At 29.6% G+C, this 19,378-nt stretch overlaps 2 protein-coding genes across 2 annotated transcripts; both read right to left on the bottom strand.

Annotated features, from left to right (window-relative positions):
* Window positions 1-1,998: 1,998 nt before the first annotated feature.
* Window positions 1,999-3,654, bottom strand: LOC129286272 (receptor-like protein Cf-9). The gene is made up of 2 exons (XM_054922268.1): window positions 2,803-3,654; window positions 1,999-2,304 (listed from the first exon to the last, which is right to left on the bottom strand). The coding sequence occupies exons 1-2, from the start codon at window positions 3,652-3,654 to the stop codon at window positions 1,999-2,001; spliced, it is 1,158 nt and encodes a 385-aa protein (XP_054778243.1).
* An 8,284-nt stretch (window positions 3,655-11,938) lies between these two features.
* On the bottom strand, window positions 11,939-14,619 carry LOC129286271 (receptor-like protein Cf-9). The gene is made up of 2 exons (XM_054922267.1): window positions 13,344-14,619; window positions 11,939-13,224 (listed from the first exon to the last, which is right to left on the bottom strand). The coding sequence occupies exons 1-2, from the start codon at window positions 14,617-14,619 to the stop codon at window positions 11,939-11,941; spliced, it is 2,562 nt and encodes an 853-aa protein (XP_054778242.1).
* Window positions 14,620-19,378: the final 4,759 nt, after the last annotated feature.

The raw sequence follows: 19,378 nt of genomic DNA, 5'->3' as shown, positions 1-19,378 counted from the left end.
ATGGCCAAATCTGTAGTGATGTCTGGCACATTCCTTCGTCAAATATAATTGCATACATAATTTTTTGCGCCCCTGAACATTTTTTATTGACAAAAAGTCTTTTTCTTTTCTTTTTCCAACGAAACTACTTTTACTAATGTAAAATATATAATTTTATTGGCAAAAAACCAAAATTAATATAAAGTTAACTGTCTACATCAGTGTAGTTGCGAACGTTTTAGTGAAAATAATACTTCTTAACCCAAAATTAAGACAAAGTTAACTGTAAATATCAATGTTGATGTGTACAAATCTCCTTTTAACTCTTATAATGAGTATATACCATGGACTAATTATATTAAAATTGAAATTGAAAAGTAAGTCAACACAGCGTGAGGAGCACTCCAAGGAAATAAACATAAAACGCGTCTAACAACTACCAAGAGAGCAAGAAGACAGTAGTCAATTCCTTCATGATCATAAACCATCAGACTAGCACCAGCAACAGAATTCCTCAATCGAAAACTCAGCATACGGCTATATATATAGAGTTTAAAAAAGCTAATAGGAAAATAAATATGTTTGTAATTGAATTAAATATCTACAATATATATATATATATATATCTTTTATAAGACATTTTATAAAATATTCAGCATCCCAAAATTATAAGACACTATAATAAAATTAAAATTTCATTAAATAGGTTTATTATAATATTATACTTTCTCTTTCTATATAATTTCCGTCCATATCTCTTTTTAATATACTAAATGAAATGTGTTTTTAAAAGTTTATAATCTTATGTAAACAAAATAAGGTTGTGTTAAGTTTATTAATGAAGTTTATTGGTATGCGATATTTTATCTAAAAGTATATTAAATTTGAGATAGAGGAAGTATTTTATTTCTTGGAGTGAAAATTTGAATTTAGTTATTCTAACATAACCCAATCTTTAAAATTATCCCTTTATTAAAGAAAACAAACTAAATTTTAATAAGTTCATATTAATTAGGAGTAGAAGTAGAAGAAATTTTAACTTGTAAATTACAATTATCAATTTACATGTAAAAACATTAAATGATAGGTAAAAAGAAACAGATGGAGCGCCGAGTACTTATATTTAAGATAAAAGAATGACAAGAAAACCTACTTTGAATTGAAGCCATTACTCTGGGGCGGGGCTTGATTCTTCATCCATTATTCCAGCACCACTAATTAGTATTTTGACTTCAACTATTTCATGATCGACAAATAACTGAGTGTATTGGGCTTCGATAGATTAACGCACATATAATGTAAGGCCCATTATTGTTCTCCACTTTTCTCGTTTCCGCTGTGTGATAGTCAGTTTTCTCAAAGAACTTTATCATATTTAATTTAAATAAAGGAGGATTTTGTTTTCAATGCTTCCTTTGTGCGTAAAAAAGTTTACATGTGATACTGTTTGATAAACCATAATCCAAATCTAGATTGTTATATAAAAAAAATTAATGGCATCTATGTATATATGGGTTAATTGTCAAAATTATTCTAAAATTTTGCACAACATATTGTATTTGAATTGTTTCTTAAAAGTTAAAATAGACATATATTCAAGAGTGAGCGTGTATGCATACGTTTGAAACTTTAGTTAAACATCTCATGAATGAAACTTAAGTCTTGCTCATTCGAGATTGTCAGTTAATTCTGTTTATAAAAAAATAAAAGCAAGAAATTTAATTCTAAATATCTCTTGCTCATTTAAGATTGTTTAAGTTATAGTCTCGTCCAAAAATGACAAAATAAATTGAAATATTTGATCATTTTTATTGACTAAGAAAAATAGCTTATTTTAGAGATTATGATAATAAAAAGAAAAATGATTGTGACCTCCCCAAATTTGTTAAAGATATTAAGTAAAATAGCACAACAGCCCTTTTTTATTTATATTTCTCACCTTTAATAGCACAATGAAGCGAACGTTTAAATCCCAAAAGAAAAAATATGACATATATAACTATAACTTAATGATGATTTCTAGCCCTTCTGTTCCTCTCTCGGTAGATCTTTCACCATACTTGCAATCCATAGAGGTTTACCTATAAATATCAGAACTTGAAACATTGTTGCTCCAAATGCTACTCCACATGCATACCCCATCACCACAAGTATCCATCTAAATTCGAATCCAACTTCAAAATTTGGTAGTGGTGGCTGGCTTTCCTTGTGGCTGATGCATGGAATTATAAGTAAAAAACCACGCAACTCACTGTTTCCACTAAAGGAATCACTTGAGAAAGTCCCAAATTGTTGGCCCTTAGGAATGCAACCTTCCAGTTGGTTCTGTGAGAGGTTTAAGACTGAGAGAAAGTTGAGATCAATCAACTCTGGCGATTTTCCCAAAAAGGTTGTTTGATGAAAGGTCCAACCATTCCAAATTTCTTAAATTTCCCATTGAGTTTGGGATCACTTCAGTGAGCCTATTATGGGAGAAATTGAGCCCGTTCAATGCTGTTAGCTCTTCAATTACTTGTGGAATCTCTCCCTCAAACATGTTATTGGACAAATCAATGCTTGTGAAAATAGACAAGATCTTTTCTAGATGAATGTCAAATCCTTTCCATGTTAACTCAATATAGTTTTCATAACTCAAGTATTGCAACCTAGTTTGTGCATCTAATTTTCTCATAGCTTCAAAGGATTTGAAGAGTGCTGTAGGTAAAGGCCGCAAAAATTGTTGTTGGATAGGTCAAGTTCTCTTAACTTTGGGAAGGCATGGCTTGTGCTATCCTTTAAATTTAGGATAGAACTATGTAATTTATTCTCTCTTAAAACAAGCACCTGCAATTCTTCAAGGGCTTGAAGCCACTGGGAAAATACATCCACTAGGCCATTGTTACCAAGATCTAATACTTTTAACCTTGTGCAATTGACCAAAGATTCAGGCAATGACCCTTCCAACAAGTTTCCATTAAGATTTAGGGTTCTCAAATTGTTTTCAGCTTCAAATGATTCAAGTATGGTGCCAGAGAAGCTGTTCATTTGTAAATCCAATATAGAAAGAGCAAGGCTAGAGCTGATAATACAGTGAGAAATGGTGCCTGTGAAGTGATTATGGGACAAGTTAAGAATATCAAGTGTGCTAGCATTGCAAATAGAAGAAAGGAGCTCTCCTTGAAGGAAGTTGGAACTTAAGTCAAGGAAATACATGTTTATCCATGACAATTGATGAAACAACACATTTCCAATGAGAAAGTTGTGATAAAGGTTGAAAAATGTAAGGTTTTGAAGTTGAAAAACTGACAATGGAATTAAGCCGTACAACTTGTTTTCACACACATCAAGCGGCTCCAATGAATAAGAGGATATTTCACCTATTTGACCAGTGAAGTGGTTAGAAGAAATATCCACAATCTCCAAAGATGGCAAGGTAAAACACCCAGAAGGAAATTGACCACTAAAATTATTAGGAGAAAAATCTAGAACAGTGAGATTTTGAAGATTTGAAAGTGAGGGTGAATTTTGTCCAGAAAAATTGTTGTAAGAGATGCACAAATAAGTAAGCTGTGTGAGGTTCCAAAAAGATGATGGAAGTTCTCCCATGAATTGGCATAAGAAGAGATGCAATGCATTTAATGATTGCATATGTCCAATGCAACGAGGAAACTCTCCAGTGAAATTCGTAGAGCTCATATACAAATATCTAAGGGAATTGCTGCAATTAGACCTTGGAAGATAGCCTGTAAGACTGTAAGATTTATATTATAACGCAAATCTATATTCTCCTGAAGTTGGGAAAAGAAATACTTTATCTTCAATATTCCCTTGCAATCTAGCATCCAAAAGCATAAGAGAGACCAAAGAGGAAAGATTGTTTAATAAATGAGTCACTGGTATTGACGACATATCTACACATTGCAATTGAAGATTCTCAATATGAGTGACATTTGTTTTAATTCTTTCCCAAGTGTTTGGATTAAGACTCAAATGATTCAAATCCTGGAGGTAAAGTGAAACCAATTGGTGGAGGTGAGAAATTTAAGATGGAACTTCACCTAAAAAATTAGAATACCTCAAGGATAAGTGTGTCAAACTTACAAGTTGTGAAAAGTTGGGTGATATGTAAGATCCCTAAAAGTCATTGGCACTGAGGTCAAGCCTCTGAAGATGAGTAAGGTGGAAGAGAGTGCTGTTGGGAAGGAGTTTACCATGAAGCCAACTGCAATTGAGATTGAGGCCAATTACGTGACCCAATGGATTGCAAGTGACCCCATCCCATGAGCAACAATTTGTACTATTTTTCCAAGCTGATGTCTTTGGGTATGAGATGGTTTCAACAATATTGCAATAGCCAAACAAGAGAGAATAAGGATCAGGTTTTCTAATAGAAATTGAGTTCTTGAATTGTAGCAAAGCTAAGCATTCGTCAGGACGACATGATAGAACATCGGAAGAATAAGAAAGAGAGTGCTAGAGTTTCAGACAAAGAACCAAACACAATGATATCGATAACCTCCTCGTTTGTGACTGGCAATTCTAGTTGATTGCTATAAGTGGTGAATAGAAGTACCTATATTTACAGCTAAAGGGAAAATGTTTCAAAATTTTTAAATTTTAAATTTCAATTGGGACATAAACTGAATTGTTAATGAATTTTATAACCTATAGAAAATCTTATATGCAACTTAAATAAAATTACTAAACGATATGTTACATATTTAAATGAAATATTTTATATACGGAAGTATATTAATATTTTTATAATTTTCATCTCTATTAATTTAACTCTAATTCAAGAAATAGATATTTAAAGTCATTACCCTTTAAGGCTAAACCATTCAAAGTCTCATTTTGCCTTGTTAATGATATGAAGTATTTCCATTGGTTAAAAAAAAAAAAAACCCGTTCAAAGTCTTCACCATGCGTGGTTTGAACATGAGAGGGAGATAAAATTGGGAGAAAAATAACATGTGTAACCACGTATTTTCTCCCAACTTTTCTCTCAAAAAAATAAGTGGATTTTGAAGATAAAAATCTCCTTTCAAATTTGTCGATAATTTTTTCGTTTCTCGCCCTACTTGCTCCTTCCATTTTAGTCTGACTTCTCCTCCATTTTAATTAGATTATTGTATTTGGCAATCTCCAATTCTAAGCGGAATTAGTTTCTTCCTTGTCTTGAGGTATTAAATAGTTTTCTATAAATATTTACCTAAAAAGTATTTATCTATAAATAATAAGATTAATAATAATAATAATAATAATAATAATAATAATAATAATAATCCATACGAAATTAACCACTATTGTTACTCTCATGTTTTCTCTTACCTAGCCAAATATAATTGTAAAATTATGTTCGTACTTACCATATGAATCATAAATTTTAGATTTTAAAATCCTAAAAAAAAAATTAATGTTAACAAGCCTTAAGTATAATTTCTCCCTTCTTTAATTCCTTTGTATTAAAAGACATACAATTGTTGAATTGAAAAGAAGTGTTCATGTTGATGTGCAATTCACAAGTCTTCTCACATATGAACACAGTCATTGTCCTATAAAGACTAAAAACCGTTCCTTGGCCCACACAAAATATAAAAATAAATAAAGACTATCAATTAAACCCGTCAAAGTCTTCATCGCCATTCTATATGCCTGGTTTATTGGAGATATTATATATAATATAGGTGGAATAGAATGAGTTTAAAACTGTAAGATATTTTTAATTGAATTTCACTCTTCAATAAGTTAATTACTTGTCTTTAAAGTAACACTATTTGTTCATATTTATTCTTATTGAATAATGTATTTTACTCTAAAATAAATAGAAAGTGATTTATTCATTAAAAAAATTTGGAGAAAAAGACAAGGGATTGAAATAGAAAATGATTAACAGTCAAGGGTCAACTAACACTTGAGCGGATTGAAATAGAATTTAAAAAATAGAAGGGATGCTTGTCTTGTATAATTATTTATGATATGGGAGGTCATATAGGTTTCAAAAATAAAAGGAATGTATCTGTAATTAAGATAAAATACAGGAAACACAAGAGTATTTACTGTACTCTTTAAATTAATATTACATAAAATTATTAAAAAAAGTAAATTTACATTCGTGTAATTGTGAAATTTTTTTTAACATTTATAAATTTATATGAATCTTCTTTTAAACTATTTAGTGTAATTTTTAGTTTAATACCAAGAATGTTTCCATTTTTCATAAAACTAAACTGGGCACGTATTTTGTTCTTGGCGCAAAACACGCGTAAACTTGTATGGAGATGACCGTTTTTTTTTTTTTTTAATGACAAGGAAACTATCATTCAACATAATGGGGACATACAAAAAACGGAGATGACTTTTGTGGTCACGTATCGAGAAGAATGTGACAAGTTGCTTCGTTATTTCATGTAAACAATTTGCAATTAGTGTCTCTATGTATTTGCATACTCAAAGGTTTTTTTTTAAATGTATTTTTTAATCTAAGCAATTCAAATACTACAATATACATTTTAAAATAAATAAACATTTATGCTAAGAGAAGTATCCATATTTAGTGCTCAACCGTACTTCGAATAAGATTATCTCCAATAAAAAAAATACATATTAGCAATAAAAAAGAATAATATATATTTTTGAATATTTCAACAAGTGATAAAATTTATATATCTTTTATGAGATGCATATACAGTGATTTGAACAAAGAAACATCAATTTCATGTATGAAGATGAGATTGATTAGGATTTGTGAAAAAGAAAGGAAGGAAGGAAGAAGATTCGAACATGTGTTATAAAACCAGAGTTTCTAAATATGCAGGCGTAGTTTGTCTATTTGACTAATAATTTAAAGGGCTTAAATCCTATGAAGTATCTGTGAATTTTCATGAAATTTATCTTTGTATAAAAGAAGGACAATATTTTATATTTTATAGAAATAATAAAATACAAAACTTACTAAAAAGAAAACTCCGCAACAATTCATGAATCACAAACTTTAAAAATTTAAATCATAATTCCAGCATATAGAGTTGAGAGTAGGAACGAGAGAAACATAGAACATAGTTCATAATTTTACATGCCTAGTAAACTCACATTAATATGTTATGAAATTAAAGTAGCAGTGAACATGAATCAATGTAGGAAGTATAGTAAAGTTAGGCTTAAGAATTAATATAAAATACTGAAAAAACTAAAATCCTGTAAACTTGATCCAATTTTATCTTATATTAGAATTAAAAACTAAATCAGCTCCTTTCAACCCTTATAATGAGTGTATGCCATGAATTAGTTATATTAAAAATGAAAAGTAAGTCAATACCGCGTGAGGAGCACTCCAAATTTGTCACTACGTACGGCCGATGCATTCAAAATCATGTTACATGCCCCAATTTGTACGGCAAGTGCCACTTCAAAGAACTGGGCAATGCTCCTTCCAATCCCATTTATAAATCATTTTGACAAATTTTATCAATACTAATACAATAAAAGTATAAGAATAAAATTTAGTAAAATTTTAAATATAATCTTCAAAAAGTAAATAAACTATATAATATCATTTTTCTATTTATCTCTCTCTTTCTTTTTAAAATAGTTTAGGCATTTCATTTGAAACAAAACATTACTGTCAATCTAATGACTTATAAAGTGAACCACTACCTAAACAGGGAAATAAACATAAAAAATATAATAGGAAAATAAATATGTTTCTAAATTAAATATCTACAATATACATATATATATATATATATTATATCTACAATATCTACAATATTATATTGGTTGTTTTAATTTAAATGGTTCGGCAAACTTGTTCTCTGAAGGTAAGATCTTGAATGCAAATCTTATAAATAGAGAAAACTTCTGCTAGAGGGAGCGCCGTACCCATGTGGTCCTTTCTTTCTCAATATATATAAATCAGCTACAGAACACAAAATGATTTTCGCAAACTGGTAATTATGGGGTGTGAGTTTGAGCTTGATTAATGTTGTATCTTTATAATGATGTAATTCAATATTTTAAAGAATCATCGGTTGATTTCAATTTGAAATAAAGGAGGAGCTCATTTCAAAATATCAGCTTATTAGGTGGGAGTTGAGTCTTTTAAATTTTATAAACCTTACTTACTTGTAAGGCCCCTTGATATGAGATTCAACATGTTTGTATTCATATATGCATGTTTCATGCATTGCATCTGATTTCTTTTTAAAAGAGACCATATAGTTAAGGTCAACTCTTATACTTTAGGCCTTCTAGCAAGCTCAAGTATAAGGTATTAAATATTTTTCTATAAATAATAGGATTACTATTGTCCATATGAAATTAATCACTTTTGTTTTTCCTATATTTTCTCTTATTCAGCAAGGCATAAGTATAGAAAATTACATCCCTTTACCTTTGATCTTTTCTCTCCATTTTCTCTCTTTTTATTTTCTCTTCCTCCCAACATTTACAACCCTTATTACAACAAATTCAAAAAATTAGTGTAAATAAATTCTTATTGTTTTATAGCATTCTCATGCTGCATATATTAAACTAGCAAGGAAATCCTACTCCACCACCACCACCAAAAACAAAATTTTATTTATATACATTTTTAGAATTTAAAATTATGTCCGTACTTACCATATGAATCATATTAAATTTAAAATCTTTAAAAAAGACGTTAATGTTAACAAGCTTTAAGTATCATTTCTCTCTCCTGTAATTCCTTTTTATTAAAAACGTACAATTGGTGAATTAAAAAGAAGTGTTCATATTGATGTGCAACTCACAAGACTTCTCAAATATGAACATTGACTTGCAAGTCGTTATCCTGTAAAGACTATAAACCGTTCCCTGGCCCAAAAATAAATAAATAAATGAAGACTATAAACCAGTCAAATTCTTCACCATTCTACACGCCAGCCGGTCTGGGCGATATTATATGTAATAGATAGAATGGAGTGAATTATAATTTATAAGTTCTTTTTACTTTAATATTACCTTCACGAAAAACAGAACTATTGGTTCTTATAATTTTATCAAATTTTGTTTTTAGCTTTTTTGTTTTTTATTTGTGTTTTTAGTCCTTAATTATAGAGATTGAAAACATTGAAAACACTAAAATTGTAGAGACTTGAGTAACAACTATTGTTAGAGACTAAAATTAAAATTTGATGAAATTATAAAACTGATAATGATTATGTTTTCACTTACCTTTATAAGCGATTTAAAAAAATAGTGTAAAATAAATTCTTATTGTTATAGCTTTCTCACTGCATGTTAACAAACCTCCTCTGCTACCAACAACAAACATATAAATTTTATTGATGTACTTTTTTTTTCAAATTGAAGATCGTCTAAATCAAATAGCCAAAGTGATCGCTAAAATTTTAAAAACCATTCTTAATTCTACTTGAATTATAATTTGATACTAGCATATATTTTACAAAACAATAACATCAAAATAAACTCTTGTTTGAAGGGGCATCAAAAGACCTCAGCAATGTTGGAAAAAACAAACAAACAAAGAAAGAAAAGAACAGAGAAAAAGAAACATGCATTGACCGACAAAATTAAAGTCATTATATATACAGAAAAGACTTTATGTAGAAACATTGACTTGCAAGTCATCAATATAGAGAACACTTTATTTTTCTTCTCATAGTCCGTTCATTGTCATGTTCTTTGCCATGGAAACGTCTTTCTAATTAATTAGCCCTTATTAGATCGGAGGAGAAATAATCTCTATTAAATAGGTAATGTTCTTTTAAATTTTTAAGCAAGAGTACAGAAAAGGCCACTCAATGTAAAGGAATACAATTATACAACAAGGCATGAAATGCAAATTGAAAATAATACTGTTACTAACAGGTGGCATGAATAATTATGCTTTGATTGATTAGGAGATAAAATTGAAGAAAAAAATGGAGAGAAGAAAAAATAAAGATAAAATATTTTCTCTGATTATGTTTAGAAATATAAGAGAAAAAAATGACTACATCCATAAGAATAGTAATATCCACATGATATGGATAAGACATGGACAACTTGCCTCTCTCTAACTCTCTTGGTAAACAAAACTTGCCTTTTTTCTTTTTATTGTAATTCTATTCAAAGTATGGTAGGACACCAAATGTAGGCAACTGTTTCAGCAAAGATTTGAATCTTGATTCACTATATTGTGAGAAACTAACTCCTTTTACTAGACTCAACTAATTTTAGAATGCCAACAAAGTCTAACATGGATTCTTAAATATTTGCAAGTTCAAACTCAACTTTTGACACTCCATTAGGATATATTTGCAATCTATTTTTTAATTTTAACAAAAAATAAATGTTCATCTTTAATATTAAAAAGTATTAAATCTAATAGGTTGAATAATTTGCAAGTTGGGTTTTTAGTTTTAGAAATTCATTGTAATGAATTTATAACTTATTTTTTAAATTTTAATAGGAAGCACTAATGTTCATATTTAATTTTGAAAAATATTAAGTTTATTGCTTATTCTTTGCCTATTGTCTATATATCAATAAAATAAATAAATCCTTTATTTCTTTATTACCTATTATTTATTCTTCAATCTTATTGGAGATGTTAGACTTATTATCACTAAAGGACTAAGGAAATTTGTTTGCACTCTAAAATAGGTTGGGACTTAACTTAAGTTAATTGTTCCTCTTGGGATCTAACTATCATTCTTCCTTAAATAAAAATCATATTTTTAAAGGCATGTCTGAAATATTATTTTAGCCAATATATATAAATTTTAAAAAAGTTACTGAATAATTAGGTTTATGTAACTAAAAAATTTAAAATATCAATAAAAGGAAAAATGTTTGCATTAATTTTTTTGGATAATTTAAATTATTTTTAAATAACATTTATATTTAAAAATAATATTTTAGTCTAACATATGTGATTTAACAGTCAAGGATCAACTAACATTTGAGTGGATGGAAACAGAATTTTAAAAATAGAGGAAATGCTTGTATTTTGTAACCATTTATAATATGAGAGGTCATGTAAGTTTTAAAAATAGAAGAAATATGTCTGTAATTTAAATAAAATACAAAGAACACCAGAGTATTTTACTGTACTCTTTAAATTAATATTACATAAAATTAATAAAAAATTAAATTTACATTCATGTGATTGTGAAATTTTTATTAACATTTATAAATTTTTATGGATCTTCTTTAAAACTATTTTGTGTAAGTTCTAGTTTAATACTAAGAATGTTTCCACTTTTAATAAAACTAAACTGGTCACGTGTTTTGTTCATGGCGTAAAACACGCGTAAACTTGTACGGAGATGACTTTTGTGGCCACATTGTACTGAGAAGAATGATGGTGCTCACAATTAATTTTTTTGATTTTTTCCCACCCCAGCCTAATCATTTCAATGTGACTCGTTGCTTCGTTATTCCGCGAAAACGTTTTCAAACATGCGTATGAAAAAGTAAAAAAGTTAATACTTGCCCAACGCGCTCTCAATGAGAAGCTTGATGCAATGATTTTGAGTGCAGAAATTAATTGCTCTTCCTCGTAAAGATATGTATTATTTTAATGTAAACATTGGCTCACAATAATTATATATTACTACTAATTTGATAATATATATTAGTTATCACAAATAAATCATAAATTAATATTTTTATATGTTAAGCAGTTATTTATTTTTTAAGCATATTATTATTTTTTAAAGGATACAAGAAAACATTCGTCAATATTTCAATCGGATGGAGAAGAATAATGGTGCATTGCTCCTGCTGGTTCAAAGTAATTTAGTCATTTTTTTGGGTCCATATTTCAAAAAAATTTTGAAAAAATTAATTTCAGGTCATCATAAGCAGAATAAAAAAATGATGTGGATTTTCCTGAACTCACTCGTTACAAGATTATTGAAAACAAGTAAAACAGCACGAATATTATTAATTATTATATAATACAACCAAAATATAAAGGACAATTTTGACATGAACAAAGTACAAAATGCTCCTAAGTGCAACGCCTGTTAACCCTTGTCCTCCACTTCCTTATAAGATTATTCACCATACTTGGAATGCACTGAGGTTTTCCTAAGAAAATCATAACCCAAAACATGGATGCTCCGAATGAGGTTCCACATATATACCCTAATAGAATAGGTTTCCATCCAAATTCAAAAAACATGGCATCAAAACTTGAACTTGGTAGTGGCGGTTCACTTTTCTCATGAGTGACGCATGGAATGTGAAGTTGAAATCCACGCAAGGCCTTATTTCCTTTAAAGAAATCAAGTGAGAATGTTTCAAAATGTGGGACCATAGGAATGCATCCTTCAAGCTCATTTTGTGATAGGTTCAGGTACCCAAGAGAGTCTAGACTTGCCAATTGTGGAGGAATTTTTCCTCTGAGCTTGTTTGATGATAAGTCCAAGGATTCCAAATTCCTCAAATTTCCAATTGAGCTTGGAATTGCACCATTGAGCCGATTATGTGAAAAATTGATTGCCTTCAATGCGCCAAGCTCTCCAATAACTTGTGGCAGTTTTCCTTCGAACATGTTGTTGGATACATCAATTGTTGTAAAAACAGTCAAGATCTTTTCAAAATGAATGTATAATCCTTTCACTGTTACCTCAATGGAGTCTTCATAATGTGCTCTACTGTTGTATTTATCATAACCCATGTAATGCAAACCATATTCTCCTTCATCTGCATTTCTCATAGCTTTAAAAGATTTGAAAAATGTTGCAGGTAGAGGACCACTAAAATTATTATTAGACAGATCCAAAACTCTCAACTTTGGGAAGGCAAGCTTGGCTTCATCCATGAAACTAGGAATCAAACCGTGCAACTTATTCTGTCTAAGAACAAGTACTTGCAATTCTTGAAGAGCATGAAGCCAATGAGGAAAAGCATCCTCTATGCCATTTCTACCAAGATCTAAAACTTTCAATTTTGTGCAATTGACCAAAGATCGAGGAAATGACCCTCCCAAAAGGTTGCCATTAAGATTTAGGGTCCTCAAATTGTTGCCTTCTTCAAATGATTCAGGTATGCTGCCAGAGAATTTATTCATTTGCAAATCCAACACAGAAAGAGCAAGGCTAGAGCTACCGATGTAGTGAGGAATGGTGCCAGTGAATTTGTTATGAGACAAGTTCAAAATTTCAAGTGAGCTACTGATGCAGTGTGGAATGGTGCCGGTGAAGCAGTTATGGGACAAGCTTAGAAATCCAAGTGAGGTAGCATTGCAAATAGAAGCAGTAGGTTCTCCTTGAAGGGAGTTGTTACTCAAGTCTAAGTACAACATATATTTCAATGACATGTGATGCAACAGCACACTTCCTGTGAAAAAGTTGTGAGAAAGGTCGAGATAAATAAAGTTTTTTTGGGAAAAATTGACCTTGGAATTGGACCAGACAACTTGTTATCAGATACATTAAGAAATTCCAATGAATAAGAGGATATTTCACCCATTTGACCTGTGAATTGGTTAGAAGAAATGTCCAACGACTCCAAAGATGGTAGAGTAAAAACCCAAGAAGGAATTGCTCCATTCAATAGATTATTAGACAAGTACAAACATTGTAAAAGTGGAAATACAGTTATTTGATTTGGAAGATGTCCTTGGAAGCCATTTTCATCCAAACCTACATACTCGAGATTTTTAAGTTTTGAAATTGAAGATGGAAATGGACCATTGAAATTATTCGAGGATAGACTTAAACGAGTGAGGTTTTGAAGATTTGAAAGTGATGGTGAGATTTGACCAACAAAATCGTTGTCAGAGAGTTCTAACTCAATAATTTGTGTGTGGTTCCAAAATGATTTCGGAATTTTCCCCGTAAATTGGCATGATGCGAGATTTAATTCCTGGAGGGAATTACTCCAATTAGATTTTGGAAGACAGCCTGTGAGATTTTTGTTAAATAACAAACCTATCTCCTGAATATGTGGAAAAGAAAAGATTTCATCTCCCAAATGCCCTTGCAATCCAGCTTCAGCAATACTGAGAGAGATCAAGGAAGATGAAAGATTCTTGAATAAATGGGTTGGTGATATTGATGACATATCCACACCTTCCAACCAAATATCCTCTATATGAGTGGCATTTTTTAGGAGTCTCTCCCAAGTGTTTGGTTTAAAACTTACAGGATAAAAAAGATAAAGTGAAACCAATTTATTTAAATAAGAAATTTGAGCTGGAACTTCACCAGAAAAGCCAAGACCCAGACGTAAGTGGGTCAAACTTACAAACTGTGAGAAGTTGGATAATAACTGAGACCCTTTAAAGTCATTCCCAGCTAGGTCAAGTCTCTGGAGATGGGTAAGGCGGAAGAGACTATTGTCGGGAAGAATTTTACCCTGAAGGCGACTACAATTAAGGTTGAGACTAATTACGTGACCTAATAGATTGCAAGTGACCCCATCCCACAAGCAACAATTTGTACCATTTCTCCAAGATGATGTCTTGGAGTATGGAATGATATTATCGTCCTCACAACCAATAAAGATATAGTAAGACTCAAAAAAGGGATCAGAATCGAGTTTTATAATGGAAAATGAGTTTTTGAAATGGAGCAGAGCAGAACTTTGGTCGGGGCGGCATAATGGAAAACTGAGGGAAGAAGAAAAGGAGTGCATGAGAAAGAGTTGGAGACAGAGAACTGAAGAAAGTGAGAACCACGCCATGTGAAACTACTAACTCTTCAAAGACTTCAAACTGTATTGAGTACTGATTTTTGAAGAGTTGAAGCACTCTAATTTTTGAAGAGTCCTTTCTTTAATATATCTGTTTTATTCTGAATATTGCTGAGAAATTCCGCATTTGAACGATCTCCACCCCTTCTCCTTCCTTGTAAGGTCTCCAAAAGAAAAGAAAAAAAAAATAGTTTTTAATATATGCTATTGGAAAATATAAACGATTATTCGGGAGCATTATTTCTAAGAAGTAATATAACTAATTAATAAACCATTATTTCTAGCCCCTCTCAGATATTATTCTGGACATTACCAAATTGATCGCTGAAGTTTTTAAAATTCTTCGGGAACTTTTTCCTTAAAAAAAAAAACCACACACACACACACTCTTGGTGGTGCCTTTTATTGCTTTGATTGTTTCTTCTCCTAGTACTTTCGATTTTCCACAAAAATGTCTACATAATTAGCCCAAATTAGAATTTAGAAGACAATATATTAATAACATAACAATTTTTCTTAAGAAATTTTTAACGAATTATATTTTCTTAAGAAATTTGGAAGAATTGGATATTCATTATGTAACTATTCCCATTTTATTTAAGAATATGTATTTTAAAATGATAATTACAATAATATAAATTAAATATCCCTTAAAAATAACTTATATTTGATTCTAATATAAATGCTTCCAAGATTTTTACTATTCTTTTTTTTTGGTAAGTATAGAGAATAGACTCCACTAACAGCAGAAATTATCTTCCACGATATATTGGGGACAAAAAGTAGTGACAATAAGTATGTTTGTGAAGAAAGAAAAGGCCTGTTGCGGCAAAATTTCAACTCTCACAAATAAAAAATTACTAATTTATTTATTATAGTGAAAAAGCATTTTAATTATTTATTGAACAACATGAAAAATGAAAATCCTATTTATAACCTTAACTCTGAAATTTATAATTCAAATTTTTATATTTACAAATAAAACGTCATCATATATTTTAATTACTTCCAAGTCTTTCACAAGTCTACTCGCATACTGATATTGACTTACAACTCTTTCACAAGTCGGCTCGCCTACTAACATTGACTTATTTTTAAATTCAGACGATATTAATGGTTCCATATTCGTTTTTCTTCACCTAATCCTTTTAAATGTGAGATGCCAAATTTTCATGTGTCTAATAATCAGTGCCCCTATCCAATGTCGCAATAAATAAGAAAATACTCAGGCCTTTATATATTTATATAAGATATTTGAGTTTAATATAAAACATTTATGTATTTTCATTATATATATAACTATTTTATGTTAAAAAAAAAAGTTTAAGTGGGTTGATACCGGCCTTCCAAAGACTTATCAGAGCAAAGGCTAATCCTTTCAAATTTTATATTACATATTTGAGTTTTTATATTATATATCATACTTTAAAAAAAACAAATTAATTCATATGTAAAAAATTTCTTAAGTCTGCTAAAAAAAAGAAAAAGCCAATTTTCTAACCCTTTCATAATTTTGTTTTCAATTCACAAAATTTCTCAGAAAAGAGCAATGATTTCCAAGTCCGAGGCGAAAGAAATTAAGAAAAGAAAAACTTTGACTTCCAAGTTAACGTGGAAGTCCACAAGAAGCTAATGAAACGCAGTTTATTTATATATTCGTTATTTTAACTTTATATTTAAAACTTAAATATACTAAATAAATATTTTTTTGTAATTTAAGGTCCCGTATATTATTTTTAGAAAATTATAATTTTTTAAAAAACTAATATACAAGATCTAAAATATATATTAATAAGTCTATTTGTGAAGAAAGAAAAGGCCAGTCCTAGAAAAATTTCTAACCCTCAGAAAACGTTAACCCGGCCATGATTCGGAATTATTTAGTATAACTTTAGAACCAACATTAGCAAAATAACTTTAGAACCAACATTAGCAAAATAACTTTAGAACCAACATTAGCAAAATACATAAGCAAGCGTCCGTGTGTGTATAATAATGCGATCATTAATAATTTAAATTCCGAAGAACCATTCTTTTGTTTGGAAAAAAAAAATCTTGTAGTGAAAATTTTAAGTTAGTTATTCATTAGTTATCAAGATGTTTTCACCAATTCCTGAGATTAGACCAAATTATAAACTAAAAGACAATACGATCTCTATTAAAAACTTGGTTCCTCTATGTACTTGGGTGAGCTAATTATTTCAAATCCATGCGTGTTTCAGATATACGAACGTAACCCAATCTTTCTAGTTATCCTTTTATAATTTTATTAAAGAATATAAATTACATTCTAATAAGTGCATTTTAATTAAGAGAAGGAGAAGAAATTTTAACATGTAAATTACATTTCTTAATTAAAAATATGACCTACTCTGAATTGAAGCCTTCTCTCTCGGTCTGGCTGCTTCGTCGATTATTCCATCACCACTAACTACTCTTTTTGAGTTCAACAATTTCATGATTGAGAGGATATCTTGCTTCAAGGTGGGAGGATCATGCAATGTCTCTTGTTCGACTTACAAGTTTGGTGGTTGAGATTTTGCATATATATCCAAAACACAATGTATAATAATTATTATCGTTTCTCTCATATTCTTATCCCATTCTCTTAATATAATTGGAGAGGTACATTATGGAAAATTAATTATATTAGAAATAAAAGGTTAAATTATACTTTTAATCCTTTAAACTTTATAAAAGATTTTATTTTGGTTCCTTAAATTTATAAAATATATTTCCAGTCATTTAACTTTAATACCGTTAGTTTTATCAAAAATTTTTTACATTAAATTTATAAATATTAATAAAATATTCTCAAATATTGATCTATTAAATTTAATTTTTTTAATAAAAAATAATTGGCACAAAAAAAATCATTTGAACTAACAGTATTAGGGTTAAAAGATTAAAAATATAATTTATAAAATTAACATAAATTAACATACTAAATTAAAATCTTATATAATTAAATTAAGAAGATCAAAAATATGCTTTAGTTGTAATGAAAAGCAAATCAAGTCCACGTGAGGAGCACGAACACGGCCAAATCTGTGGTGATGTCCTGTACATTCCGTAGTCAGGTATAATTGCATACCTCCAAACCAAATTTAAAGCATCTTTTAAAAGCTTTGCTTAATTCAGTATATAAGGTATTAGATAATTTTTATAATATTTTTTTAACTATATTCCTACTTCATTTATTATTTTTTTGAGAAAAAATGATGCTTTGGAATTTTCATTAATTATCATTATCAATGCACTTATATAGGGTATTTAATAAGGATATAATTGAAAAGGTACAAATTTTTTTAACAAATTAAAATTTCAATTAATATTTTTTTATAACAGTGAATTAATTACCAATGTACTATATTTTGGCTCAAAGGGAGTATATAATTTTTTTCTGCCCCGAAACATTTTTTTATAATAAAGTCTTTTTATCTTTTTCCACCAAAACTACTTTTACTGTTGTAAAATATAAAATTTATAACAAATTGTATGCAATATTTATGGGCAAAAATGATATTACTTCAACACAAAGTAAATAAATAATACTAATTAATTAATTAATTCTCATATTAATAGTACCAAATTGATGAATTCTCTTTTTTTAATTTTTTTATGATCTATTGATGATTAGTAAACTCATGTTACTCACATTGTGTACACATTTAAAGCTTAAAATGGGACTAACATTGATTGCAGCAGGGACTTGTATGTATCACACTTTTTGAGTCTCATATAGGACTAGTCCTAAAGTAGGGATTCAGTGTTTGTGACATATTTAATATACAGAGCTTGCAAACTCATGCATTAGGGGTAGATTGATTGGCTGTCCAAGTGTGAGAGGAATTGAACCCATGTGAAAAGTCCCACATTAAAAAAATTGAATTTAATAACTTATATAAATTAAAAATGAAAGACATGTAAATTGGAGCCTTGAGATTATGATGCCATAAATAGCAATTTGACACCAATAAATCAAATGAATAATTAAATGGATAGATGTGATTGGGTATGGAGAGATGTGTTTAGGAAAGATATGGAAAGGATACAAACCTCACTCGGATGTAAGATGCGTATGCAAACGGCCAAAAATAATAATTTCACAATATCGCTCAAACAAGCTCTAGAAAACTTATAAGTAGCGAACACCCTAACAGAAAAAATGCTTCTTAACCCAAAATTGATACAAGTTAAGTTAACAGGCAATATAAATATCGTTAATCAAGGAATAACATTGTAACGATTTTAATATTTGAGAGATAACATTGCTTCAATCAATAGTTGGTGTCTGGCCCAAAAAATAATAATAATCGATGTGTAAAAATGTGCTTTAAGTCTTATAATTAACACCCATGGGGGCGTATATGATGAATTAATTTTATTAAAAATGGAAAAAGTAAGTCAACAACGCGTGAGGAGCATTCACAGTCATATTTATCCGCCATCCAAGGAGTGCGCTTTACTTTTCTAGACGCCTAATTTGATAATTTGAGTATGAACATATGGGATTTGACTAAGATCTTGAATGCAAATCTTATAAAGAGAAAGCTTGGAATTTGGAATCTATAAGTGGCTAAAACTTACTAATTTAATAAGTTTTTAATTATAATTATTGAATTTTATCAATATCTAAAAATTATCAAGATATATTTTCCTCCAAAAATTTAAAACACTCTTCACAATCAAAGCATGTTGTCCCCTTGATCTTACAAAGTTTTCTTCACCTATGAGGCTTCTCGATGTA

Source organism: Prosopis cineraria, unplaced genomic scaffold (assembly GCF_029017545.1).
Source record: "Prosopis cineraria cultivar Desert tree isolate PC_DT_omini unplaced genomic scaffold, ASM2901754v1 PC11, whole genome shotgun sequence".
Taxonomy (NCBI): Eukaryota; Viridiplantae; Streptophyta; class Magnoliopsida; order Fabales; family Fabaceae; genus Prosopis; species Prosopis cineraria.
This window is presented reverse-complemented; position numbering and strand designations above follow the sequence as displayed.

Excerpts from the sequence above, each read along its gene's own strand:
- LOC129286272 (XM_054922268.1), bottom strand. The coding sequence starts at position 3,654 with ATGAGCTCTACGAATTTCACTGGAGAGTTTCCTCGTTGCATTGGACAT. Across the intron at positions 2,305-2,802 it reads AAGCCCTTGAAGAATTGCAG|AACCAACTGGAAGGTTGCAT; the intron begins GTGCTTGTTTTA and ends AACCTCTCACAG.
- LOC129286271 (XM_054922267.1), bottom strand. The coding sequence starts at position 14,619 with ATGGCGTGGTTCTCACTTTCTTCAGTTCTCTGTCTCCAACTCTTTCTC. Across the intron at positions 13,225-13,343 it reads ATCTGATAACAAGTTGTCTG|ACTTGAGTAACAACTCCCTT; the intron begins GTCCAATTCCAA and ends TGTTGTACTTAG.